General features: G+C 31.2%; 1 protein-coding gene across 2 annotated transcripts in view; it reads left to right on the top strand.

Moving 5' to 3' along the window:
• The window catches only part of MS3_00001882 (uncharacterized protein), a gene marked incomplete at both ends in the record, with an annotated part of 108,123 nt that extends 85,923 nt beyond the window's left edge, over positions 1-22,200 (top strand). Inside the window, 8 exons of one of the 2 annotated variants that reach the window (XM_051209386.1) lie at positions 149-461; positions 3,362-3,807; positions 4,577-4,704; positions 5,406-6,639; positions 7,619-8,951; positions 12,015-12,235; positions 18,339-18,465; positions 20,296-22,200. In XM_051209386.1, the coding sequence (XP_051074839.1) occupies positions 149-461; positions 3,362-3,807; positions 4,577-4,704; positions 5,406-6,639; positions 7,619-8,951; positions 12,015-12,235; positions 18,339-18,465; positions 20,296-20,519 (4,026 nt within the window). The remainder of the gene's footprint in view (positions 1-148; positions 462-3,361; positions 3,808-4,576; positions 4,705-5,405; positions 6,640-7,618; positions 8,952-12,014; positions 12,236-18,338; positions 18,466-20,295) is intronic. The other variant, XM_051209387.1, reaches the window with a different exon arrangement.
• Between the last annotated feature and the right edge of the window lie 1,811 nt (positions 22,201-24,011).

The raw sequence follows: 24,011 nt of genomic DNA, 5'->3' as shown, positions 1-24,011 counted from the left end.
CTACGCAGATGACCAGAACGAGTTAAATATTTGCAGATACTCTCAGAATTCTCAAACAAATTAGGAAGAGTACATTTGCACCGTTAATGTTTCAGTAATGTGTATAAATAATTAATTAACATATTACCCATTTCATATGACTTTCCAGGAAACTCAAGTTGATGAACTAACTAAAACTTCAGTACAAGTGATAATTCCATGTCAGTTAACATCACAAGAAGAGTATCATCCAATTAGTGCCAACTGTACACATATACATCAAAAGGTTCCTGAAAAAGACTATTTGGAGCAAAAAGCTGATGAATTATGTAAAACAGAACAAGATAAACAAGTTCAAAACATTCAAAAAAATGTATCCATAAAACCAATTGCTTTAGAAAAGTCAAATATCACGTCTAACAAAACATCTAACAAAATTATCCAAATAGAAAGAATAATTGATCATTGTCCAAATAATGGAGGTAAATATACACGTACTATCTTTTGTACTTCCTTGTACATTGTCTTCTTGTGTTATCACAACATATTTATCCTCATGTCGAATTCACTTAATTTTTTTAAACATTGTTTTCATTGTGAGACTATTACGTGTTTATTTAGCGGTAACCACTGCGATTTTGAACTACTGATTACTACGAATAGAGAACCACTGTGATTTGCACTACATAAATATGGAGAAAACAAATCAGTTGCAGAATACTTACTTCATCACTCAAAACATGTCAACTTGAACCAAACATGAGCTCAGTTATATACTGTTTTACTCATATATGATGAGTAATTAACTAATAGTACACATTAGGGAAATATAGAGAGCTAATACAAAAGCCCATACATGTCACACTGAACGAAATTCACATTAAATCTATACAAATAAGGTTATCCCGAATACATGTCTGCATGAGATATTATCAAGATTATGCTAAACAGAATATCATACTGGAAATAAAACAGATACTTCACTACACAATTATAATACTGAACCCAAAATGGTGGTCTTATAAAACTAAAATATGATAGGGTTAAATACGTGGTCTGACCTTTTGAAAATGAATTATTCAGATTTTCTAGAAAATGGTAAAACCTGAAACTTAGTAAACATGGTTATCCTTTAACAAGTCTTGTATTTACAAATAAAAAAAATCAGTGGGATCATTTCTGTATAAATAAAAGTAATTCCTATCTGTAATCTGTGAACTTTACTTACGATCGAAGCATACATTTAACTCGACGTGTGTTTGATTCTTCGGTTTATGGTGTTTTAACTTATTTACCTGTTTAATGTTAAAGGTATACATATATATATATATATTATTGATTGGTGATTGAGCATACGTAGGTACGTATTTGCAACACCTCTTTTGCTTAAGATTTCTTGGTACATTGTCTACTGTTCACTAAAGTAATCATTTTTATTCCGGCTAGGATATTTACATTTCAGCTCATTTCAAAGTTACTTTCGGTTTTTATTTTGCCTGATACAACTTCTTTGGTTTCAAATTAAGGCAAAAACAAAATCCTATTTATAAATAGAATTATTCCCTCTTATTATGATTATTATTTTCATGATAAAATGAATGTAACATACTTCAAGTATAAATTTTGTCTTCTCACCTTATTTGTTTATTCTGTTATTGACTAACTCTTGATTTTATTTCTTACAACAGTCTAATTATCATCGTCTCTGTAATCTATATATATATATATATATATGAAGAGTAGATAAACTATACATTCACCTTTTACACATAGTTTTCTTGTAAGTACATACATAGTAAGTAAATAACAAAAAGGTGAAAATACAATGATAAGTAAACAAATAAATAAACTAAATGAAAGTAGTTCAACATACTTTATGACAACGAAATGATTGCCTCATTTATGATATATGTTCTTTTTCATTCATATTCATCGAGTCATACAATCTTTCTTACATTTCGATTTTTTATGACAATAATATCAAATTTATTTGTAATACCGCTTATACATAATAGCTAATATGCAACATATCCGTTCAAGGGTATACTGTTAAAGAAATCATTCAATGAAGTTTTAATTTTCGAAAATATAAACTGTCGTTGATTTTGAAGGTAGAAAACAGGAAGTGTTTCGCTTCGTGCTTTATTATTAATCTGTAATCCCGAAATATCGCAGTATTTACGTAGGTATATAATGAAAACATAAATAAAAAACGGGGTGAATAAGGTCTCTGAGAATATTTCATATGCTCCATGAAACATTGAGGATAATAAAAGATGGAAGATAACTAAGGTATTCTTACTATTTCAAATTAATGGTTTGATATTAAAAGGTAAAAAGCCTTTGAACTAATTATTTTATTCAAGGTAGGTGTTCATAAGTTAGCAGAAATAAATTCTTTGAAAAACTGACGATTTCAGTTGATTTGATAGAAGCTAATAAGTTACCGAAGGTATTGAACAACTGATTAAATTTTAAGTAGTATGTAAAACGTTCACCGAATCTTCAAAATATGTTAGTTTTGTTTTAATAATACATATTTTTATCAAGATTCAGTTTTACTTGTAACATACAAAGTCAGAAAATAAACGAATTCAAAATTAAATTAATTGAATGTGAGCTGTTACCAAACTTATTAATTGTTATTATCATTTGAGAATATTACTGAGACAGTAAAGTCAAATGAATTGAATAATGTGAAAAAGAGGCTAGTTAGTAGATGGTGGTCAATTAACTATCATGGCGAACCTGGAAACACTGGACGGCCAATCTGTCCTAGTATGGGACTCCTTAGCAGTGCTCAACTTTGATTCGAACCTAGGACCTATCGATCTCACTGTCGAATGCTTAAACTGTAAACCACTGAGTTGGCATCTAATGGTGTTAATGTTTAACTTCAACCAATCCACGAAAGTGCGCCATCGTCCACCATTGTCTTCAGTAGTTTTTCATGATGGTCTATCTTTAATTGACTCATGAATTCAACTATTAAATTACTACAATCTCCACAAAACCCCCTTCTGATAAAATATATAAAATTATATATCATATTAAATTGGTCTATACTAAGAGTTGATTTAATAAATATAGTAAGATTTTTTCATTTTTAATTATCACTGAAATGAATTACAACATACTTGTTTAGATTCTTCTTTTTCTTTCAATATACATGTATTTCAATATTAACTTAAATGTGCACAGCTGATGAGTCCCACACCAGGACGAAACGACCGTCCAATGCTTCTAGGTTTCTCATGGTGCTCTAGCTTTAATTGACTCGCGAATTCAACTATTAAATTGCTACAATCTTCCCTAAAACCCCTTTCTAATAATAATTTTCATTGTGCTAAATTTAAAAGTATAAATTATTTCTTTTTTCTAGAAGTACAACATGGTGATACAACATTGAGCAGTCAATGTTCAACATGTGTTATGGCTGGTTCACTTATGAACCAGAGTAATTTAACTGTAGAAACAGGTGATTTAACAAGTATAGTACCAATAGGAAATCATATCCAACTTGTTAAACCACAATCATTAGAATCATGGACAGTGAATAATAATACTAATAATAGTAATAATAATCTAAATGATCATGAATTAAATACACAAACAAATTCTATTCCTCATACATCTAATCTAAATCAGATAAGAAATGTAAATCCTATTATGAAACAATCTTCTAATGAATGTTATTTAACTAAATCATTTATGAATCATAGTGATACAAATGCACCTATAGCTAAAGTTAAACCATTTGTTAAAGATTGGATTCAAAAGCATAGCACATTACCAATAAGCACTACTATGCAAGAAGATTTTATCAAAGTATGTTGATTGTTTCATTTTATTAATGTAAAAAATTTAATTATAACTCATTAAACGGTTCACTTTGAAACTGACGTAGTAAATAACATATCAGTGGAACGGAAATGATACTTTTATGTATTGTTAACTTAAACGGTCAGCTCTTTAGAAAAAAATAATATACCATGATTTCATCATAGCACAGGTATTCTTGGCAATGTATACCTACTACTCCATCAGAGACTGAATCTATAACTTTTAGGCATTGTTGCAGGCTCTTTATCTGAAGATTATTTAGTTAGTATCCAATGATTCACAGTCCCATCTTCAGTCAATTTGTATTTAACTAGAATACGAGGCATTGTATTAAAAATCGTGTTTTTTTGTGTCCAGATTCGATAAATATTCCCAAAGTTCTATAGAGAAGCTGTAGTAATTGAAGTTCACCCATGTACAGCACTGAATAATTTATCACTGATGACAGTGGCAGAATAATCGTTCTATCGTTAACTGGTTAAATAGAAATTCCCAACAAATGAATGACAACTCAGAAATCTAAAGTTAACACAATTATTGCTAAGTAGGAAGGTCTTGCGTTTCACCTCTTACAAAGTTTCAGATAAACAATGATGAGGAGTTCTATAATAAAAATAAACAACTGTCTAGTGCCAGACAGTTATAAATATCTGCTGAACTGGTCATTCCATAGTGTAATTGTGTTGTTAATTTAATCAAATTATTTCAGAATTGCCTCTGTTTCTCACTTTTTACATTGTTACTCGATTTTCAGACAAACGAAAATCACCAATTACAATTGATGAAATCAGATGGGAATGAATTATGCACCGTAATAAATGCAAATCTTAGTATGGCACTTGGAGAGATTGGTAATGATGGTCAATCTATCAGACATCATATGTAAGTAAATTTAGTAAAGTATATGCTAACATACATGGTCACGCAATTTCGTGCATTGGTTGATGTTAGACACCATCAGCATTGGATGCCGACTCAGTGGTCCAGTAGGTCAAGCGTTCGCGCGCGAGACCGAAGGCCCTGGGTTCGAGTCCCGCTAGCGGGTTCGTGGATGCGCACTTCTGGGGAGTCCCACAATAGGACGAAACAGCCGCCCAGTGCTTCCAGGTTTCCAAAGGTGGTCTAACAGCAGTCGGTGCATAATTCTGTATTTGGAAATGTAAGTATTTAACATATCCTAAGAGTTATTGGATGATATCTCATCGACAAGAATAACTTATCATTAAAAATTAGTTTTTAAAACCTCCATTAACTATTCACACTAATACATGAAAAGAAATACGTATTTCGTTGCCATCATAATACAAGATACTACATTTAATTTTTTTAGCTTAGATTGCCCCATTTTGTATTTGTGTCAAATGAAGAATTTACACTTGTAATATAGTCCGTGGTAGTTGTACCAGTAGTTACAACATTTTGATAATAAAGTAAACATGGAGGATGGTAGATTCATTGTTTTTTCCTCTAATTCGTTAAAAATTTATTAAGCATATTCTACACCCAAGATACCATTAACCACATTCTAAAGTGATGTTATATTCAGTACTGGTATTAAAAATACACTAACTCTTATTTTGCAGATTTCATGGCAAAGCAGAATTCATGAAGCCTGAAGATAATTCATGCTCGAATATATCTAATTCAAAAGCACTTAGTAATGCATTATTCGGTAATGTTGCTCTTCAGTCGAAACAACCGTTCATTACTTCTCTTCAGACATCTTCAAACTTTGCAAGAATAGCCGCCTGGGTTAAGTCAGTTTCTGTTGAAACTTATAACTCACAGGAAAGTGGCCTTAACCAGTCAGGTGAAAGTAATGTAATCATTAAACCTCGTGAATCTTCGACAAACATTTGCACAAACGCTAAACATGACCCATCAGCTCACCACCAAACATGCTATTGCCAAAATAATTCCCAAAATGAGATTATGTTTTCTGGAGAAAGAAATTTTATCTCTCATCAGATGACACGATCTAGAGTGTGTAATTATGAAAATGCCATAATACAAAGTCCGCAGTGTATGAAAATTAGTAAACTACGCCGTGGAAGGTCTGTACCACCTAACTCAATCCAGGAAGGTTGTCATTCTGAACTTCCTCGTTCATTTGATGAATACACTAAACAGGATTCAGTCACTGACTCCGAAAGAACAACTGCTCCACTCCCGATTTCTGTATCTTCTGGTCCGCTTTATGGAAAGGAAGGGAAACTCAATATATGTAGAAAAAGTGACAGAGACATACCATCTTCAAGACGACCTGATGGATCATCCAATCCACATTTACATAAAGAACCACAAGGAACTTCTGATACTCAAAACATAGTATCATGTGGTAATAAAACTCAGTATAACAGTGATATATTTGAAGAAAAATTATCACACCAGCCAACTGGATTTTGGGCATCCTCAAAAAAGTCTCATTTTCGTATTAATACAAAACCTTTTCATGGAGAAACTGTGGGATTTTCTCCTACAACAACTAGTCAATATTCTAACACACATGTTAAAACTTCCCCTTTACGAAAAACATGCTTTTCACCGGAAACAAAGAAAAAATCTAACAAATTGCATCAAGAGAATGAATCACATTTACTTGTTTGTACTTCTCCAAAATCATCCAAATGTCAAAGAACTCATAGTATTTGCTCTTCCACAGAAAGTGAGCATTCTTTCAATAAGAATGATGTATTTTTAGATAGTTGTACTATTCATAAATCTGACAATGCACAAAATAATGATAGCATCGGGACGAAATCAAATATATTACAGACTACTGTAGGAAAAAAGTTATCAAAAGAAATTCGTACTAAAGTAAGTACTCATTTTTGTTAAAATTTATGGCAACTTAAAATATAGAATTCTCAGCACAAAGTATTTAAACAAGATTCCTTTTCTTATTTCTTGATCGTTCCTTACGATAAATATTGAATGGTGGCCAATTAGATGTTAGCAGTTCAGGAATAGACGTGTGAATAATGTGTATCCTTTTCGATGTATATTGCCAGTAACCACGATGTCTCTGGGCTCTTTTGTAATTTGTGCAGCAAAATGTTGTAAACTTTTCACAAACGCACCTGAATAGGTTATGAGACTAATAGGATTAATAATGTGTTAAAACAAACAAGAAAACAGATTACTTGTTGAAATATCCAGTTGGTAGAAACAGGTAGCCCAGGTATTCAAGCAGGTCACCTCTGTTATAAGCTATGTCATTTATACTTAACTGTTAGGAATACCTCAGGTATTTAAGGTTTCAAGAGTGGTAAGTCAATACCGAACTTGGGAAAACTCTTTAGCTTTAAATTTAACTTCTAACCTTGAAATTAGCTGTGGAATTCACAGAGTTTAAGGCACAGTCATCAATGTTAATGATTTATTAGATCCAGATGATTATCCTAGCCAATTATGCACTAGATGATCTACTTTAAATAATTTTACAGTTTAAGTAATATTTTGGTATTATTATTATTACTTTAGAATCAGTTACTAGAAATAGTTCAACTCTATTGTTTAAACGGATATCTTTATATTAGCATAGTTAGATATTTTAATATCATTTTTTAAATTATAATTTGACTTCATATTAAACTAATCCCAATGAATAAGGTTTTCATTTCAATGACTTATAATAACAGATTACGGCAATAATGAATGAGAAGGAATACGAGTAGTAATTCTGTGTAAGATGATAAGCATATATCATAAACATATCGGTTAGTTTTCCTCTTATTTAACTATTCATATCGGTTGCAATATCTATTTGAATGAATTATTCTATATTGAATTTTAGACAAGTAAAGGACGGTTAAGCTTTTTGACAAGTCCATTATTTGGGAAGCGTAAAGAGAAAGAGGCGAAATCTTCTGAAACTGAAGTTGTACAAGATACAAAACATGTTGACCATCAAGCTGTAAAGAATTCTGACTTACGTCGTAAACCACTAACTAAAGATTCTGACCATTCCAATCAAAACAAACATTCTTCCTCTCAGGTTGATACGTTTGAGTCTCAGACACGTATAAGATGCATTCGTAGGGATAAATCAAGTTCTAAGCACATACAATCGGAAAAACAGCATAATTCGAGTAAGAATACACTATTATCTAATGCACATGCTAGTAACATTCCACTTACATTTAACACTTCAATAGCCTCCACAAAAATTTCTTCTATGCAGTCAAGTAGTGGACATGGAAGTGAATGTAGTAGTAGTTTACTTACTGAACACAATAGTGCTTGGAATTCAAAAGCAGAACCTAATACATCATTACGATGTCGTTGCAAAAGACATCATCATCATCATACTCATCAACATCACCATCATTCAGGAAATGGACAAAGATGTCATAGATGTTTTCAACTGTCACTTGCATGTCGACCAGACCATCATAATAATAGAAAAAGTGAAGCAGTAAGTGAAACAAGAAGACCAGCTGATGGTAAGAGAAGTTCAGAAAGTGGTAATTCGGTTAGTGGCCACAGAAGAGTTGAAAACAAAGAAACAGAAGAACATGACAAACATTGTAATGATGGCAAAGTTCTTCTTGAATCATTTGAAACCGGTAAGTTGTCTATTGGCATCCCATCTTCTAATATATCTGGCTCTGGTCCTCGTCGAGGAGGTGGTCACGCAAGTAGTGGTTATGAGAGTATTGTGAGGGATAGTGAAGCTTCATCACACGCTGATTCTACCAGTGGTAGCTCTGCTGGAGGAATTGGTGTTATCACTGCGGATGTTAAGAAGAATAAAACAATTCCTCAGAAACATTGTACGACACAAGAATACTGTGAACATTGTCATAGAATCAATCAAACAAATGTATCACTAGATGAAAGAATAAAAGAGTCACAAGTAATTCAAAGTATTAATATGAGTAGTTATTGTAAAGAAGAGCTAGACAAAAATGAACCATCTATTCCAAGCAATAGTCATAAAATTCAATATAATCTACAAATTGTACAGAGATTACACACTTCTAAAATTGATTCAGATGTAAATAATCAAGAGTTATCGTGTCAAGGATTTCAACAAATTCATTTGACATCACCATCTAAGCAGTGTTCTCAACAACATTCAACAAATTCAAAATCCAGTGCAACATCAAAAACTGTAACTTCTCAATGTAAGTATTTTAATGCCTCCAGTTTCCGTTTTAATTCTGCTAAATTATTTCTAATTCAGCCTTATATATATATTTTAGTCGATTTGAAAATTGTTTAATGATCAATCCATTATTACTATAGGATAATTGAGAAGAATGGGCTTTCAATAATTTTATGAGTAGATTGTTTTAAAGACTATCAGTTAATCTGAGATCTAACTGACCTTATTTAAGCGAGTTAGTTCAAGTTTGAATATAGCTTCTTATGTTTGAGTTCAATCAGCTGAGTAGTGTCAGGTATTATCAAACAAAATATGTGACCTACTTGATAACATTCAAGTCTTTAGATAGTCAACGGTCTATACTTCTCACTCCTATTCCTTAAGTAAAAAAATGTTCAATCCATTATTTGGATCTAATCAGCTAGAGATGTCTATCATAATAAATAGTTATCAAATATTCAATTTTATTGATTAGTATACGCCATACAAACATATACTTTGTTTCAATTTATTTTCACTTGTTAGAGACATAGTTATGGATGAGGTCAAATGACGGATTGAATTTCACATAGCTAATGATTGTGTAAACCTGGATGGATTATGAATTGACATAATTGAAAGTTTGCAGATTTTCGGTAATGCTTGATTGAATCCAATAAATAATGTGAAGAAGAGTCCGTGGTATAATACTTATGTAATCGTTTTATCCCTTGTGTAGAAGCATGGGCCACCCACCAGCATTTTCCATCGAACTCTGTCCTGGACAATTCTTTCCAGTTGCTACTTGTCCTTTTCATATCTGCTTCCAGTTCTCGACTCAGTGTGTTCTTTGGCCTTCCTCTTTCCGTTTTTTTTCAGGATTTCAAGGTAGAGCTATTATCGACTATATATACATCGTACATATATACATGCAGTTTGATGATTTCCGTAATGTTTATCCAATCCATCCCAAAGTTTTTTCTTAGTTTCCTTTTGAGATGCAAGTAGATTTGTTCTCTCCCATAGTAAGCTGTTACTGATGGTATTTGGCCGATGGATATTGAGTGTCTTGTGTAGACAATTGTTTAGAAATACTCGTACTATTAGATGATGGTTGCGGTAGTTCTGGAAGTGTCGGCTCCGTACAGTAGAACTGTGTTGAATTTCGCATTGAAGATTCTAACTTTGATATTAATTGACAGTTGTTTTGAGTTCCATATGTTCTTCAATTGTAGGAGTGCTGTTCTTTCTTTGGTAATCCTCTCCATTACTTCTGCGTCAGATCGTCCTTGTTCACCGATGATGTTGACGAAGTATGTGAAAGATTCCACCTATCTCAGAGCTTCGCCATCAAGTGTTAGTGGGTTGATATTCTCCGTGATGTATCTGAAGATCTTGCTTTTCCCTTATGTATGTTGAGGTCTACTGCTTCTGAGGCTTCTGCTACACTGGTCGTCTTGGCCTTCATTTGTTGGTGTGTGTGGGATAGAAGAACCAAGTCATTTGTGAAGTCCAAATCGTCTAGTTGCATCCAACCTGTCTATTGTATTCCGTGATTCCCGTCAAATTTGGAAGTCCTCATAATCCAGTCAGCCATAAGCGGAGAAAGAAAGGAGGTGAGTAAGTAGCCTTACCTGACTCCGATCCTCACTTGGAATGCATCTATTAGTTTCATCCAAGCACCACTCTTCACTGTAGTCCGTCGCATTAATTCCGGACGATGTTGACAACCATCTTAGCTACTGACACGATAGTGTCGAAGAAGGTTCCATAATGCCCTCCTATCGACACTGACAAACGCCTTCTCATAGTCAAAGAAGTAGATGCATAGTGACGAGTTCCATTCGATCGATTGTTCAACGAAGATCCGTAGTGTCGTGATTTGGTGTGTGCACAACCGAGTCTTATGGAATCCAGCCTATTGATCTAGAGTTTGGGCGTCTACTGAATGTTTCATTCTGTTTAGCAACCTTCTGTTTAAAACCTTTCCTGGTACTGACAGTAGTGTAATGCTGCTGTATTTCTCACACTTTCTGAGATCTCCTTTCTTTAGTATTTTGATGAGGTGCCCTTCTTCCCAGTCCTTCACTTGTTTCTCTTTCCAAATCTTCTTGAATTGAGAACATTAGAAGCCGTTGTCAATAAATTTAAATATGAAAGGGGAAGAACTGTCGAAGCAGACAAGGTGAATACAGTTACTGGAATCTACTGAACAGGTTTTCAGTATTTACAATAGAACATTACAAAAACGATATTTTCAACGTGTCACGAACTATCAGGCAACACTATCGGTACTAATTATACTAAAGTATGTTCAACCTGGCACCACTGTATAAATCAGTATGTGGAAGGTGTAAAGGCGCTTGCCTAGACTCAGTTGTTCAACGTGTTATAGTCTATATAAGATACACCACTGGCGTACACAAAAATGATACAGAATCTATGTGGTCAAGGCTGAAGGAATATTTCTGTGACGTTGTCATGGGTTCAAAGGTTGATTGTTGTGGAGCCACACGGATGGGTTTCTGTACCTCACGCACTATAATTTGAGAACACAATCTTGAAGATGTGTATCCATTATCTTTTTCGGTTTTCTGTAATCTATTGTTGATGTAGATCGCCTACATTTTGATTTATTAGAATTTCTCAGGATCACTCAGAATCCATAAATTTTAGTCTTGTCGAATATTCAGTGTAGACAGATTTCCATCTTTTAAATGAAACAGTATCTCAATTTAAATGAGTATTTTTGTTTAAAGTAATACATGCTAGAATTGGATATAATATATCCTCATTTGTAGGAAATCATTTGATGAAGTGTATATAAAAATATAACTTCATGGGACATGAACTCGTTAAGTAGTCGTATAAGAAATGTAATATTGATACTGCAATCCACTAAACGTATAAGTTATGACTGCTTCAAAGTAATTGATGAAGAATGCTATTTAAAAAGCTGACTAATGTCCAACGTACATCAATTGTAATACAGTCATACATTTTTTAGTCTAATCACGTATTAGTCATATAAAAAACATTAGCGATCGTTTAAAATCTTTCATTTGTCCTTTATTATTCTGTTTATTTATTTTTTGCACTTTAGCTCTTTCATCATCATCTACCTCACATAGAAGTCGTTCAGCTCCTCCTTGTTCAGAAGATACATCTGAAGAAACATCAAGCAGTCCAATTAGTGTAAGATATGTTTCTAATAAACCAAGTGAAAATATTTCATCTCAAATCTCGACAAATGTTAAGAATTCTGTTCTCGAAAATTCTTCAAATGTTTCGTGTATTCTCCCAATGTATGCAGAAGAAGTACAAGTACGTTCTAACATTTGTATTCTGTGTTACTGTTTTGTAACTTAAGAGATGATATTATCTCTATTACTCTATTATTTCACTATCAGTTTTAAACAGTTTTACTTATATTTTCTGTATCATTTAAATAACAACTATTACAATAAAAGTGTAAGAATAAAACTGTCCAGATTAAAACTTTAGTTTGTTAGAAATTAAAAACTAGAAAGAAAAATTCATCATTTCAGTGGAAATTAGTTACTAATATGCATTACTGATTGAAATCATGAGTCAATTGAAGCTAGACCACCATGGAAAACCTGAAAGCACTGGACGACCGTTTCGTCCTAGTGTGGGACTCCTCAACAGTGCCCATCCACGATCCCACAATCAATCAGTGAAATTTCTTCGCTCAATTCGTTCCTTCTTTATTTACCAAATGGCAAAATGGGAATTTTCACTAAATTTCTAAAATCTCCACAAAACCCCTTCTGAAAATATGCATTAGTAGACTAGTGTTTTGTCCACTGAATACTAATCTTTGTAAGTTATGAAGAATTCGTTTTGTTTTGAAAAGAAAACTGACTAAATAAAGTAAATCAACTGTGAGTACATTAATAACATTACATGAATTCCATTTATAACGTATTTCCTATCTCTATAATTTCATATCATATCTGAAATATTCTCTATATCTCTAAACTACTTATGAGTAGTTAAAAATAAATCATCCCGTAGCCTACAAGTTGAATTTACTTCATTGATTTCTAGCACATGTAGTCTAATAACAATGTCAAACTTTTGTGTTTGGAGTTGTTGCTGATTTTCTTCTAATAGCCTCAGTACCTTGATGTAAATTATTCAATGAAAATATCTTAAATCAAAATGTGTGTTCTATTGTATAAATCAGGGGATAAGATTATTATTGATGAATTTTTTAAAATTCCAAAATGTTGTTATGTATTAAAATAATTAAGTTGTGGATATCATTCACTTCATACTTCAAAATGACTGAATATTGAAGAAAAAAATGTATTTCTGAACTCAACATTAAAATTGTGGTTGCCTATTAACCTTCTATTGAACAACTCGATTTAAATATGATGGTTCAAACTGTAATGAGTCAGGTTTCATTTACTGTTTGGTTTTCAAAGACTTTGGTTAATTTCAGTGCATATTGAGCAACGTTCTTCGAAATGCTAAACTTGATTATTTTACTTTATTATCCTAAACAAAACAAAAAAACTACACACATCAAAATGTTACTAACATAATGTGGTTCCGTGAACATAAAATAATTTTTACCATATCTCATTGGTTAATCAAACAAGTTAGAGTGGGGTGAGGATAGTTATCAAACATAAGACTAAGCTAGGGAATCGTCCAGGGAAAGCTGAAGTATGTATTTTTAGTGTTCTATCAGTTTACTTATTTGTTGGTTCAAATGTATATTTTATATTAAAATTGAGTTTCAAAACCATGAAGATAACTGTCTATGGTAACTAACCTAGAAATTGTCAAGATAATTAATATATCGTTCTATCGATATGTTTAATACTTAAATGGCAGTCACTAGAGGATAAATTTAGTACTTTGGATAATGTAGTAAGAAAATGAAGATTATCAGAACTATGAGATATATCAGCGCATTTATATATGGAAAAAGTAGAATGTCAACTAAAAAAATGGAGGGTAAGAGGAAACAAAGACAATCAACAAAATAATGGGAAAAACTATGTGAAACTCACCGTGTTGAATAATAAAGTAATATTACCAGGGTAACTTTAAAGTGGGAACAAACCTTTTTTGAATACGTAGTGTGGATTCGAATTTTCGTATAGCTAAGTCTTCAATAAACCTTAGTATACAACCATTAGCGCTAATATATCACACATTTCGAATAATAAACTTCGTCTTCTTGTTACGCAATCCAGATTTATCAAAGATACAAATTGTTTTAGCACATTGGATTTACAAGCATGAACATTGAATACATAGTTCATATTCACTGTCTGCCGAAGTTATTTTATCAGTGTGGAATTGTGGAGATTGTTAAGTTTCTGATTGAGATCATGAATTGATGAATGTTAAACCACCATTAAAAGCCTAAGAGCACTGGACGTCCACTTCGTCCTAGTATGGGACTCCTCGGTATTGCGCATTCACGAGCCCGCGCGCGGGCCGGCATTCGACGGTGTTAATATCTAACCTCAACCAATCCATCTTCCGTAGTCTGAGGTAGATACTTGTCTCTACCCGACACAGATTTGCTCCACTGTTCACGACTTCTCACTAAAACTCCGAGAATTACCCCATCGTTGGGTGATGAATCAGTGGTTTAGAGGTTAGGCGTTCGCACGCGAAACTGAAGGTTCTGGGTTCGAATCCCGTATGCGTGATCGTGGGTGCGCACAATTGAGGAGTCTCATACCAGGATAAAACGGCTGTCTAGTGCTTACAGGTTTTCAGTGATGATCTAACATTAATCAATTCATGATCTCAATTAAAAAGAAATTACTTTTTTGATATTTTCTCACAAGTCCACATATCTTTCAACAGTGAATCCATTAACACAACTACTGAACTAATATATATATATATATTATTTTTATTATCAAAATGTAAATTCTTGAATTCCGTTATCTGGACAAATTCTCGATGATTTTCTATTGAATAATTCTATATAAAACCCATAACAATTCTCTATTTATTATCTTGTAGGGTTTAAAAGAAAAAAAAGTCATCAAATTGAATAAGCATCCTAACTGTCACACTTCATTTGCATCAATTCACTTAATATGCTCATTAATTCAATAGGTTTAATCAATATTATCATTTAGACTATAACAAAGCATTTTGTTAATGGCTTAAAATATTCAGTTATTACAATTTTCATCATTGCAAATGTATTACATGTGTTAGCCTATGTGTTTACATATATACATATGTTTGTCTTATTAAATTTGACTCATAGCACATTAGTATTTGTCCATTTAAAAAAAAGGATATAAAAGAGATAGTCATTGGTAAATTCTAGATAATACACTTAGGAAATGTTTATTAGAACTTGGTGACAGATTATGGCAGTACATTTCGAATAGTCTGATTACATAACAGTTTATATAGCTTCGATTTTATATTTATCGATAAATGTTTTAGAAAGTTAATACGATCAGATCGTTTAAAATTGTATTGCTCAAGTAGATCATGTAGTTCTGAGAAACTTAGTTATTTTATTGGTTTACGCAAAAGCATCTTCTTGTTCTAAAAACATACAACCTAATAGATGTGTCTATTTTGTTATGAGCTTAGAATTCTCAAATGACAATGAAGCTAACACTCAATGATTAGAACGTTTAATATATGATAAAGTTTCACATTGTGAAAATTAGAACAACACATTTAGTTTTTTTTTTTCGGTTGAATCGCTTTAATTGAAACCATGAACGAATCGATGTTAGACCACCATTAAAAACCTAGACGCATTGGACGCCCGTTTCGTTCTAGTATGGAACTCCTCAGCACTGCGTATCCACCATCCCGAACGTGAATTTCGAATCTCGGACTTCCGATCTTGTATAAACGCTTAATCTCCAGAGATTTCCAACTTCAACCAGCCCATGATATTGCGCGACTGTCTTCCATTGTCTTTAGTGGGTAACCGTTCCACAGTCAACATGGTTCAACTTCACTGGTCGCTTTTCATGTAACGTACTGGAATATCTATATGGATATATTAAAACATTAAACAAGTCAAGGCAATTTATGAGTCAAATTGGCACAATGAAATAGATTGCATAGCTACATATGACAAGTGAAAAGTACAAATGGAGTGTGTTGTAGCTTTTGCCTAATTAATATTCACGTGATATGACTTCCATTCATAACACGACTTATGCAATCTTAACACTGTGCCACTACAATGACGTATTGACCGGTATGGGCAGCCTAGAGTACTTATTTGTCTTTTTTCTGCCTAGTCCTTTCAATATCAACCTCCACTATACGAATCGTTTATTTCAGACATACTTGGTTTATATTACAAGCAAACCAGATCACATCATACCATAAATAAAAAATAACAGTTGTACAAGATCAAGCCAAATGTGGCTGTGATTGTGAGAGACTGTGATTATTAAACTGGGTATAACTTAACAGTTGTAAATCGTGTAATGATAGTCTATAAGTCAAAATCAAGTTTGTAATAAGAGGCATATAAATAAACATAATCTAGTTACTCAGTAATTATACAATAAGAGTATATATATATATATATATATATATATATATATATATATATATATATATATAATATTAGTCCATTAATAGCTCTCAGAAGTTACCCATACTTTAATCTTCACTAGGATGTAACATTACAGGAAGACGGGTGTACAAACAGTGATAAGAATCGTAAAATAACAAACGTTCTGGTCATTAGTTAAACACATGAAATAAGTCAAACTTGGATAAATAAACATCAAAATAATAATCACAGAGCATCATCAAAATTATCTAATAAGAAGTGTGTAAACAATTAGATAAAAATGAATATAAATTAAAAGAGGTAAACAAAATAACCAATAATTATAGGATGTGAAAATAATCAATAAATTCGATTTTTATTTATCCGGCCAAGGCAGAGACAAAGGTGTCCCAAATTTCTTCTAAAGACATAAACTAATGTTATAGGTTTGGATTTCAATATCATATGTTATATATGGAATATGGTATTAAACTTCACTCTAAAGAGACAAAGGTATACGAACTTTATCTATAATCTATCAAATATGCCAAGATAGAGCTACGTGTTTTCTTCATTTGAATTTTTTCCCAACCACACAGTGAAATGTTCACTCATTCGGTGATTATTTAAATATCCCTGTATATTAGAGGGAATTCTGATAACGATATAATTGAAAGCAATATTAAATGTTTTGTTCTAATTTAACTTGTGATCATTAGGCAGATAGTTGCAAACTTAACTTCAAATTTTAGCAATCAAATACCAATTCTAGATTATGGATAAATAATATGAATGTGTACTTGATTAGTGCTTACATACTTACTTATGCCTACCCACCAGGACTCTCCATCCAACCCTGTCCTGGGCAATCTTTTCCAGTTATTTCCAATTGTTATCCATCCTTTTCATATCCGCTTGTTTCCCAACGTGATATTTTCTTTGGCTTTTCTGTTTTCCGCTTTCTTTCAGAATTATACGGTTGTCATTTATTCACATGACAATGACAATCATTAGTGACTTTTTTAAAAAAAAACTTATTATTTCATTAGTTTAATTTATTCATTCCTCATCAACAGGCAAAATATTAATCTTTATTATCTTTTTTTTTCAAATTTTGATTCAATTAAACAGTTCAACTATGATTTAATTTAACACTTTACATAGTACTGAAGAAGAAGAAGAAGAAAAAGAAGAAACACAAACACATTCAATAGTGTACTTCTTCCATATTATCGCTTCATTTATTGTTTTTTGTTTTTGTTTTGTCATTTGAAATATTCAACTAATCAAAATGTTAAACTAAAACGAATAGAAAAAATAATAAGTAAATCAACAAATTTTTTTCAATCAGACCTTCAACATTTCAGTTTCTCTTCATTTTTTTTTTCTTTTTATCATTCTAACTGTCAAATCTCATATTTGTATTGTCATTTATTCATTCACTATTAAATGAATAGATTCAATGTATACAAGAATACATATAAGAAAATTTAATTTAAATAAAAATCTCTCAAGAGACCCATTGTGTGTGTGTGTGTATGTTTGTATATTTGTTAGTTTCTATGTGTGGTGAATTAAAGATAGGAAGGAAGTATAAAGATTAAATAAGATGAGGAAGACTAAGCATTGCAATGACAAGATTTCATTCATTAATATTTCATTTAGTTGATAATAATTGTAATGCGAAAAAAAATGGAAAGAAAATAATTAAAAATGATTAGTTCTTGTATCTTATCTACTCTAAGTGTAATTATTAGTTTGAATGATTCGTCCTGAGATTCTGTATTTATTTTTTTTAATTTTTTTAAAAATTATTTATGATTACTAATGTTTTTTTCGTTCATTGTTTGTGAATTTGTTTTGTTTGTTTTTATTATTCAATAGGAAATGGAACGTCAAATACGATATGAAAAAACATATGATTTACTAGCACAACAAGATATGCTTAAAATGGAATTGATGACAGCTAAAGATCGTCTTCTTATTGATCCTTCTACATGGAGTTTTGATCGTGAGTTAAAACGAAAGAATTTTTTATTTATATGGGGGATAAAATGATGATTGATCATTAATGATGATGATGATGATGATATAGTGCACAATAATTTTCTAAATCATCTGAAATGAAAAGTGTTTATTGACTAAATATAATAACCAAAAGATTATGTACATATACTTTAGTCTTATTGTGGTTCGTGCTACTTATATTGATATAAGCAGTATATGACGCGAGTCAGGAATGTAATATCTGGCAGCAGAAGATGGGGAAGATCAAGAAAGGAAGAACGGGAATAGAAAGTAATTAGTATGGAAATACAAGAACAACGAAGTCCGAGACAATTACTGATTATTTTGCAAATTAAGAATTATAGTATGGTTTTTCTATTTTACCAGGTAACTCTGTAATTTCGTGCAAATTCTAATTCGGTTGTCTTCACCAGTGTTCTCCTTCATTACATTATCAATAGGAATTAGTGAAAAGTGTTTTCAACATAAAGATGGAATTCAGAAAACCAGTAAAAGAATTCATTACTTTTGTCGCTAAAGTACTATTTCGTTTCCGATATAGTATAAAACACTGGATTTTAATTCAGTGATCTGTACATCATAGGATCTGATGGTTCTTTTTTTTTTTACTTAAGCATGCAATCCTGATTTTCTACGGTTGAATATTTCTAAACTAAAACGAAATAGCCTTCCAGTATTACATCAATTGATGTAAACTTATGGTGGAACTTATCTTTAGAATATTTCATATACTATCAACTCAATAAAATTTAAAAAAATTGACTTCATTGTATTTATAAGTTTACTTAAATAACATTGTTAGCATAATACAACATATTGAACCCCTGATTACATATAATTATCATGCTATCCGTCTTTCCCGTATATGGAGTTAATTTGCCGATGAGCTCACTAAATAAACTTTCAACAAATGAGAAATTATGCCTCAGCTGAGAGAGCTCTCAAAGTTTGAAACTTTAAAACAATTAGTTTGTAGGAAGAAAAACCTAGACTGGGAAATATGCAAATACCGCTAGATTCCTTCCATTACAATGCAACCATACAACCACATATATGATCAGATTGTTCAAGATGTGTAATGAATATACGTCTCATTTCTCAAACCAACTTCATCTCATTTCCTTATCATAATAATATAGTATATATTTTACTAATTATTATTTCAATCATCAAGAGTAAAGTTAATTGTTGTTTTTGCTTTAGTACACACTGTTTCATACCAATTACATTATTAAATATAATTAATCACTTTAAATAGTTTTTTTTTTCTGTCAGAAATATTCATAAAATTACATTGTTCTCATTGATAAGAAAACTCATATTTCTTGTTTCATTTTTCCTTGGAAAAAAAACCCGTACAATTAGAACAATCGGTTCTTGTCATATATGTGGATGTTTTCAATGTATATCAGAATGAATATTATTTTCTGCAGTAAACAATTATTCTTTTTTTTAAATTTCCTTTACTTCACCTCTTACCTGTATTTTTTTTCTATTTTAATATGATAAATCTAACAAATAATTGATATAAGCTCATAATAAATAGTAGTAGTTTGTATAGAATTTACTAAAAGTCACTGGTTCATTATCTGGTTATATAGTAATATCCATCAGTGATCAATGTAAAATGGATGATTATTTAAGCATAGCAACTTTAAAAGCTTACAAAATGTCAACATTTCCTTTTTTCAAAAATGGATATACATTACCCATGATGCGAAATTATTGATTTGATTTTTCTGAAAATAAAAAAGTCATTTATTTTACAAACTTTATAATATTTCTCTGTTGTTGTTTTTTTATTTATTAACAGTTTATGTTGCTGAACAAATGGATCCTGATGATCCAAGCTTTTTAGAAGCATTAGAAAAAGAAACAGAAATTCTACGTAAACGTGTTGATGCTTGTAAATCACATATTATGCTTATTACATGCTTTGATACACAATTCAAATCTGGACAATTATCTAATGTAATTAATAATTCTAGAATGAATCAAACTATAAATATAACATGTACAAATACAGATTTAAATTAAATTTCTATATTACAAATTTTAGGGAAAACATATAAAGATCTACTAATTCATATTTCTATCCATTAAACAATATGTTACTATACATATAAATTATCATTAAACATTTTGTACAGTAATAATCAATTAATCAATATCCCGGATAAGTTTTTCTATTGAATTATTGAATTATTTATTGATTATATTATTAAAACAAAATAATATTGATTTTCATTTTAAACATTGTACAACATAAAGATAAATGAATTGAAATTGAACTGTTTAGTTCACATGACAACAAATAATTAATATGCAAGAACAAAAAAAACATTAAAAGAGAGAAAGAAAGAAAGAAAAAAATAGAGAAAACATTCATTTTTTTTCTTCTTTTTATGTAAAATATTATTTCATGAAAAACTAAAATAATTACAAAAAAATTTTTTTTGTGTCTTTTACTAAAATTAAAAAAAATTAAAAACAGATCTAGGGATTGTTTGTCATGATTTTATTCTTTAAGTGAATACGTGAGTAATATGTTCGTTTTGTTTAAATAAACAAACAGACAAATAAAAAATTAAACATTGAATGTTTGATAAAATAGATCATAAATATCTTTGTTTATGTGTTTCTATGTAAAACAATACAAAAACTTTGTTATAATTAATATAACATAGATGTATTCATTCTTTTATTTGATCATTTTGTATGTATAATAATAATAATAATACTAATAATATTTCTAGTTGGTTTACATAATGTTCAATAGAAATGAATGCATAGTTTCTTGTGAACATATGTAAAAGAGAATTCTTATTAAATAATTGAATATAAATTATCTTTTTTCATTACTACTAAATGGATCATTGTAAGAATAAGTGTGATAGGGTAGTTTAGAATACAAAAAACAAAATAGTACAAATTATTAGTCCTTTTTTTCATGGCTTTGGGAAACATATATATTATTTTATTTATTTGAATACATAAGTATTGGTACAAATGGGCACCGAATATATATGCTCTACACAATTCACTTGATTTGTGTGCGGGCTATGATAATACCCTGTTGCTCAAATCGAAGCAGTTGGTTTTCTTAGGGTGCCATACCCGGAGTTTTCAACCTAAAGGTCTGATCCACAAGGCAGTGGAGAAACGTTAGGAGATAAAGTTCCATGGTAGCCTGTGACCAACAATAGATTCATACGCCATTTGTTCCCTCAGGATACTGGAGCCCATGTGTACCATTTGTTTAGAATCAGGGTTTTTCAATTCCTCTAGGTAGATCTTCCATATTCACTAACCCGGTTAAAGCGTCGGATATTCGCTTTTTTTCCTCTCAATTTCGTAAACAACACCGCTGCTGCGAGAAGGCAGTGGGTAGGACATACATGACAGTGGCTGTATACGCGGAGCCATTTGAGTACATTTGGAGTGGGAGAGCTGACTCTCCCAACTCTCAGCCTTACCAGAACATTTGGGAAACACTAATATTCATTCGTTAATTTCATAACAGATTGAGGTTAGTTGATATGTCATTAGGAATGAAATATTATAGAACAGTTTTTTTTCGATTCTTGAATTTGGTCTCTTAAAATGTAGACACTCTTGATCATATACAGTGCCGAAAGTCGTAAAGTTCTTACTAAAAATCAGTGTGGATATCTGAAATTTTCTTTTTTCAGCAAGTACCCTACTTATTATATAATCTTGATGGCATGAAGCGCTTAATCTCTTAGTGTGACTCAATTTCAGATTCTAATTAGTCAACATTTTAAAAAATCGGGTGTGTAATCTGCAAGATAAGAATAAATATTTTTAGCGGCTTTGCTGTTATTTCCGTCCAAATTAACTACTCTAATTTAGTGTAATGCAGCAAACAAAATGATCACCTATAAACTAAATATATAGTTAAGAACGATAATTTTACGGCTGTGTTTGAAAGTCAACAAGTGCTTGCCAGAATACCTAAATTGGTGAAAACTGAGTATCCGTAAAACCATATGATCTTTTCTTAAATATTTATCAGTAAGAATACTGTGGAAATCGTTCAAAATAATTCTAAAATGATTTCTATCAAAGATTTGAAACCAGTCTCTACTTTCAGCTCAATACTTCGTTTATTCAGTCATTCTAGGGATGATCGTGTATATTGATAGACATATAATGTCAGAATGATATTACTTCATGTAACTTAGAATATGCCACTGCTCTACTTTCTTTTACACATTTACTATGACCACGTAAGTTAATCTTTAGGACAATGTGATATTCAATGTTTAATCAGGTATTGTTTACTTCTCTAAATAATCACTATTAATATAAGTTGTTTACGTTGAATTAGGATTTCTAAGATAACTATTCTACTGTCCAGTTTTATTGTCAGCAGTTATAACTTTATATGTTGATTTTTGTTTGTGTATTTATGAAACAATTCAGTGCTTACTTTTCTCAATTAGTTTGTTTTTAAAGTTAATTAAAGTGTGTTGTAACTCACTGAACACATAGCTTATCAAATATCTTGTAATTTTATTAGCCAGTCAAGAATCTGAATCTTTTTAGTTCAATCGTGATTTGTTGAAATTGGAAAAAGAGAAAGATTTATGCGAAGATCATGGATTCCATATTCTATGTGGTCAAATAGTTTTAAACAATTAAACTGAGTTTTAAGTACACTTCAGTGACAAAAAGATTGACTGTACAACAAGCAAATAGATTAATTAACAGTCTTAAATAACATTTACATGAATTTACTTACTTACGCCTGTCACCTCTTTTGGAGGAGCATTTGCCGCCCACCAGCATTCTTCATCCAACTCAATCCTGGGCGCCTTTACATAAAGGTAGTTGAATATTGGTCTTTAATTTAGTATAAAATGTCAGTAAAATGAAATATAAGCAAATTCAGTTGGTGAAATTAAAGTACGGCGAACTTACTAAACTCTATTGCTGAACGTCACTGAATACATAATTATCTGACGATACAAATGATCTGGTTAACAGACCTATAAAAACCTATTTTATTAGTTTCACTACGCCATAGAAACGTAGCATACAGCAATCCTAACTCGATAATATCACTCCCTTACAAGAAAAGAAGTCTGTTAGTCATTTTAATTAATTTTACGTGAATAAAATTATGAACGAAAACACCAAGCTTTTTTCTTTTCATTGAACAATTGAGTAAAGATGTGAATTTAAGCTAAACTACTTATTTTTTGAGAAGTAGTAAAATGATTTTCCTGAAGTTAATGGTCAACGAATTATGTAAGTTACCATACATTCTTCAATTATTTAGTGGTTCCAAGCTCTGATACTGGCCCTAACTGGAACAAACCTGACTTATTTGGGTACATACATAAATATGAGGAAGAGTATTGTAATACACAATTATTTGTACTCAAATATACGGGAATGAAATAAATAACAACCAGGTCACAGCAGATAAAAAGTATTCAATACGAATGTGAGAGACCAGTAATAGAAATAAACTAAGATAACTTTGTATTTAGTATAAAAATG

The sequence above is a fragment of the Schistosoma haematobium genome, chromosome 1, assembly GCF_000699445.3.
Source record: "Schistosoma haematobium chromosome 1, whole genome shotgun sequence".
NCBI lineage: Eukaryota > Metazoa > Platyhelminthes > Trematoda > Strigeidida > Schistosomatidae > Schistosoma > Schistosoma haematobium.
The sequence above is the reverse complement of the archived record's forward strand: the minus strand, read 5'-3'. Positions and strand labels throughout refer to the sequence as shown.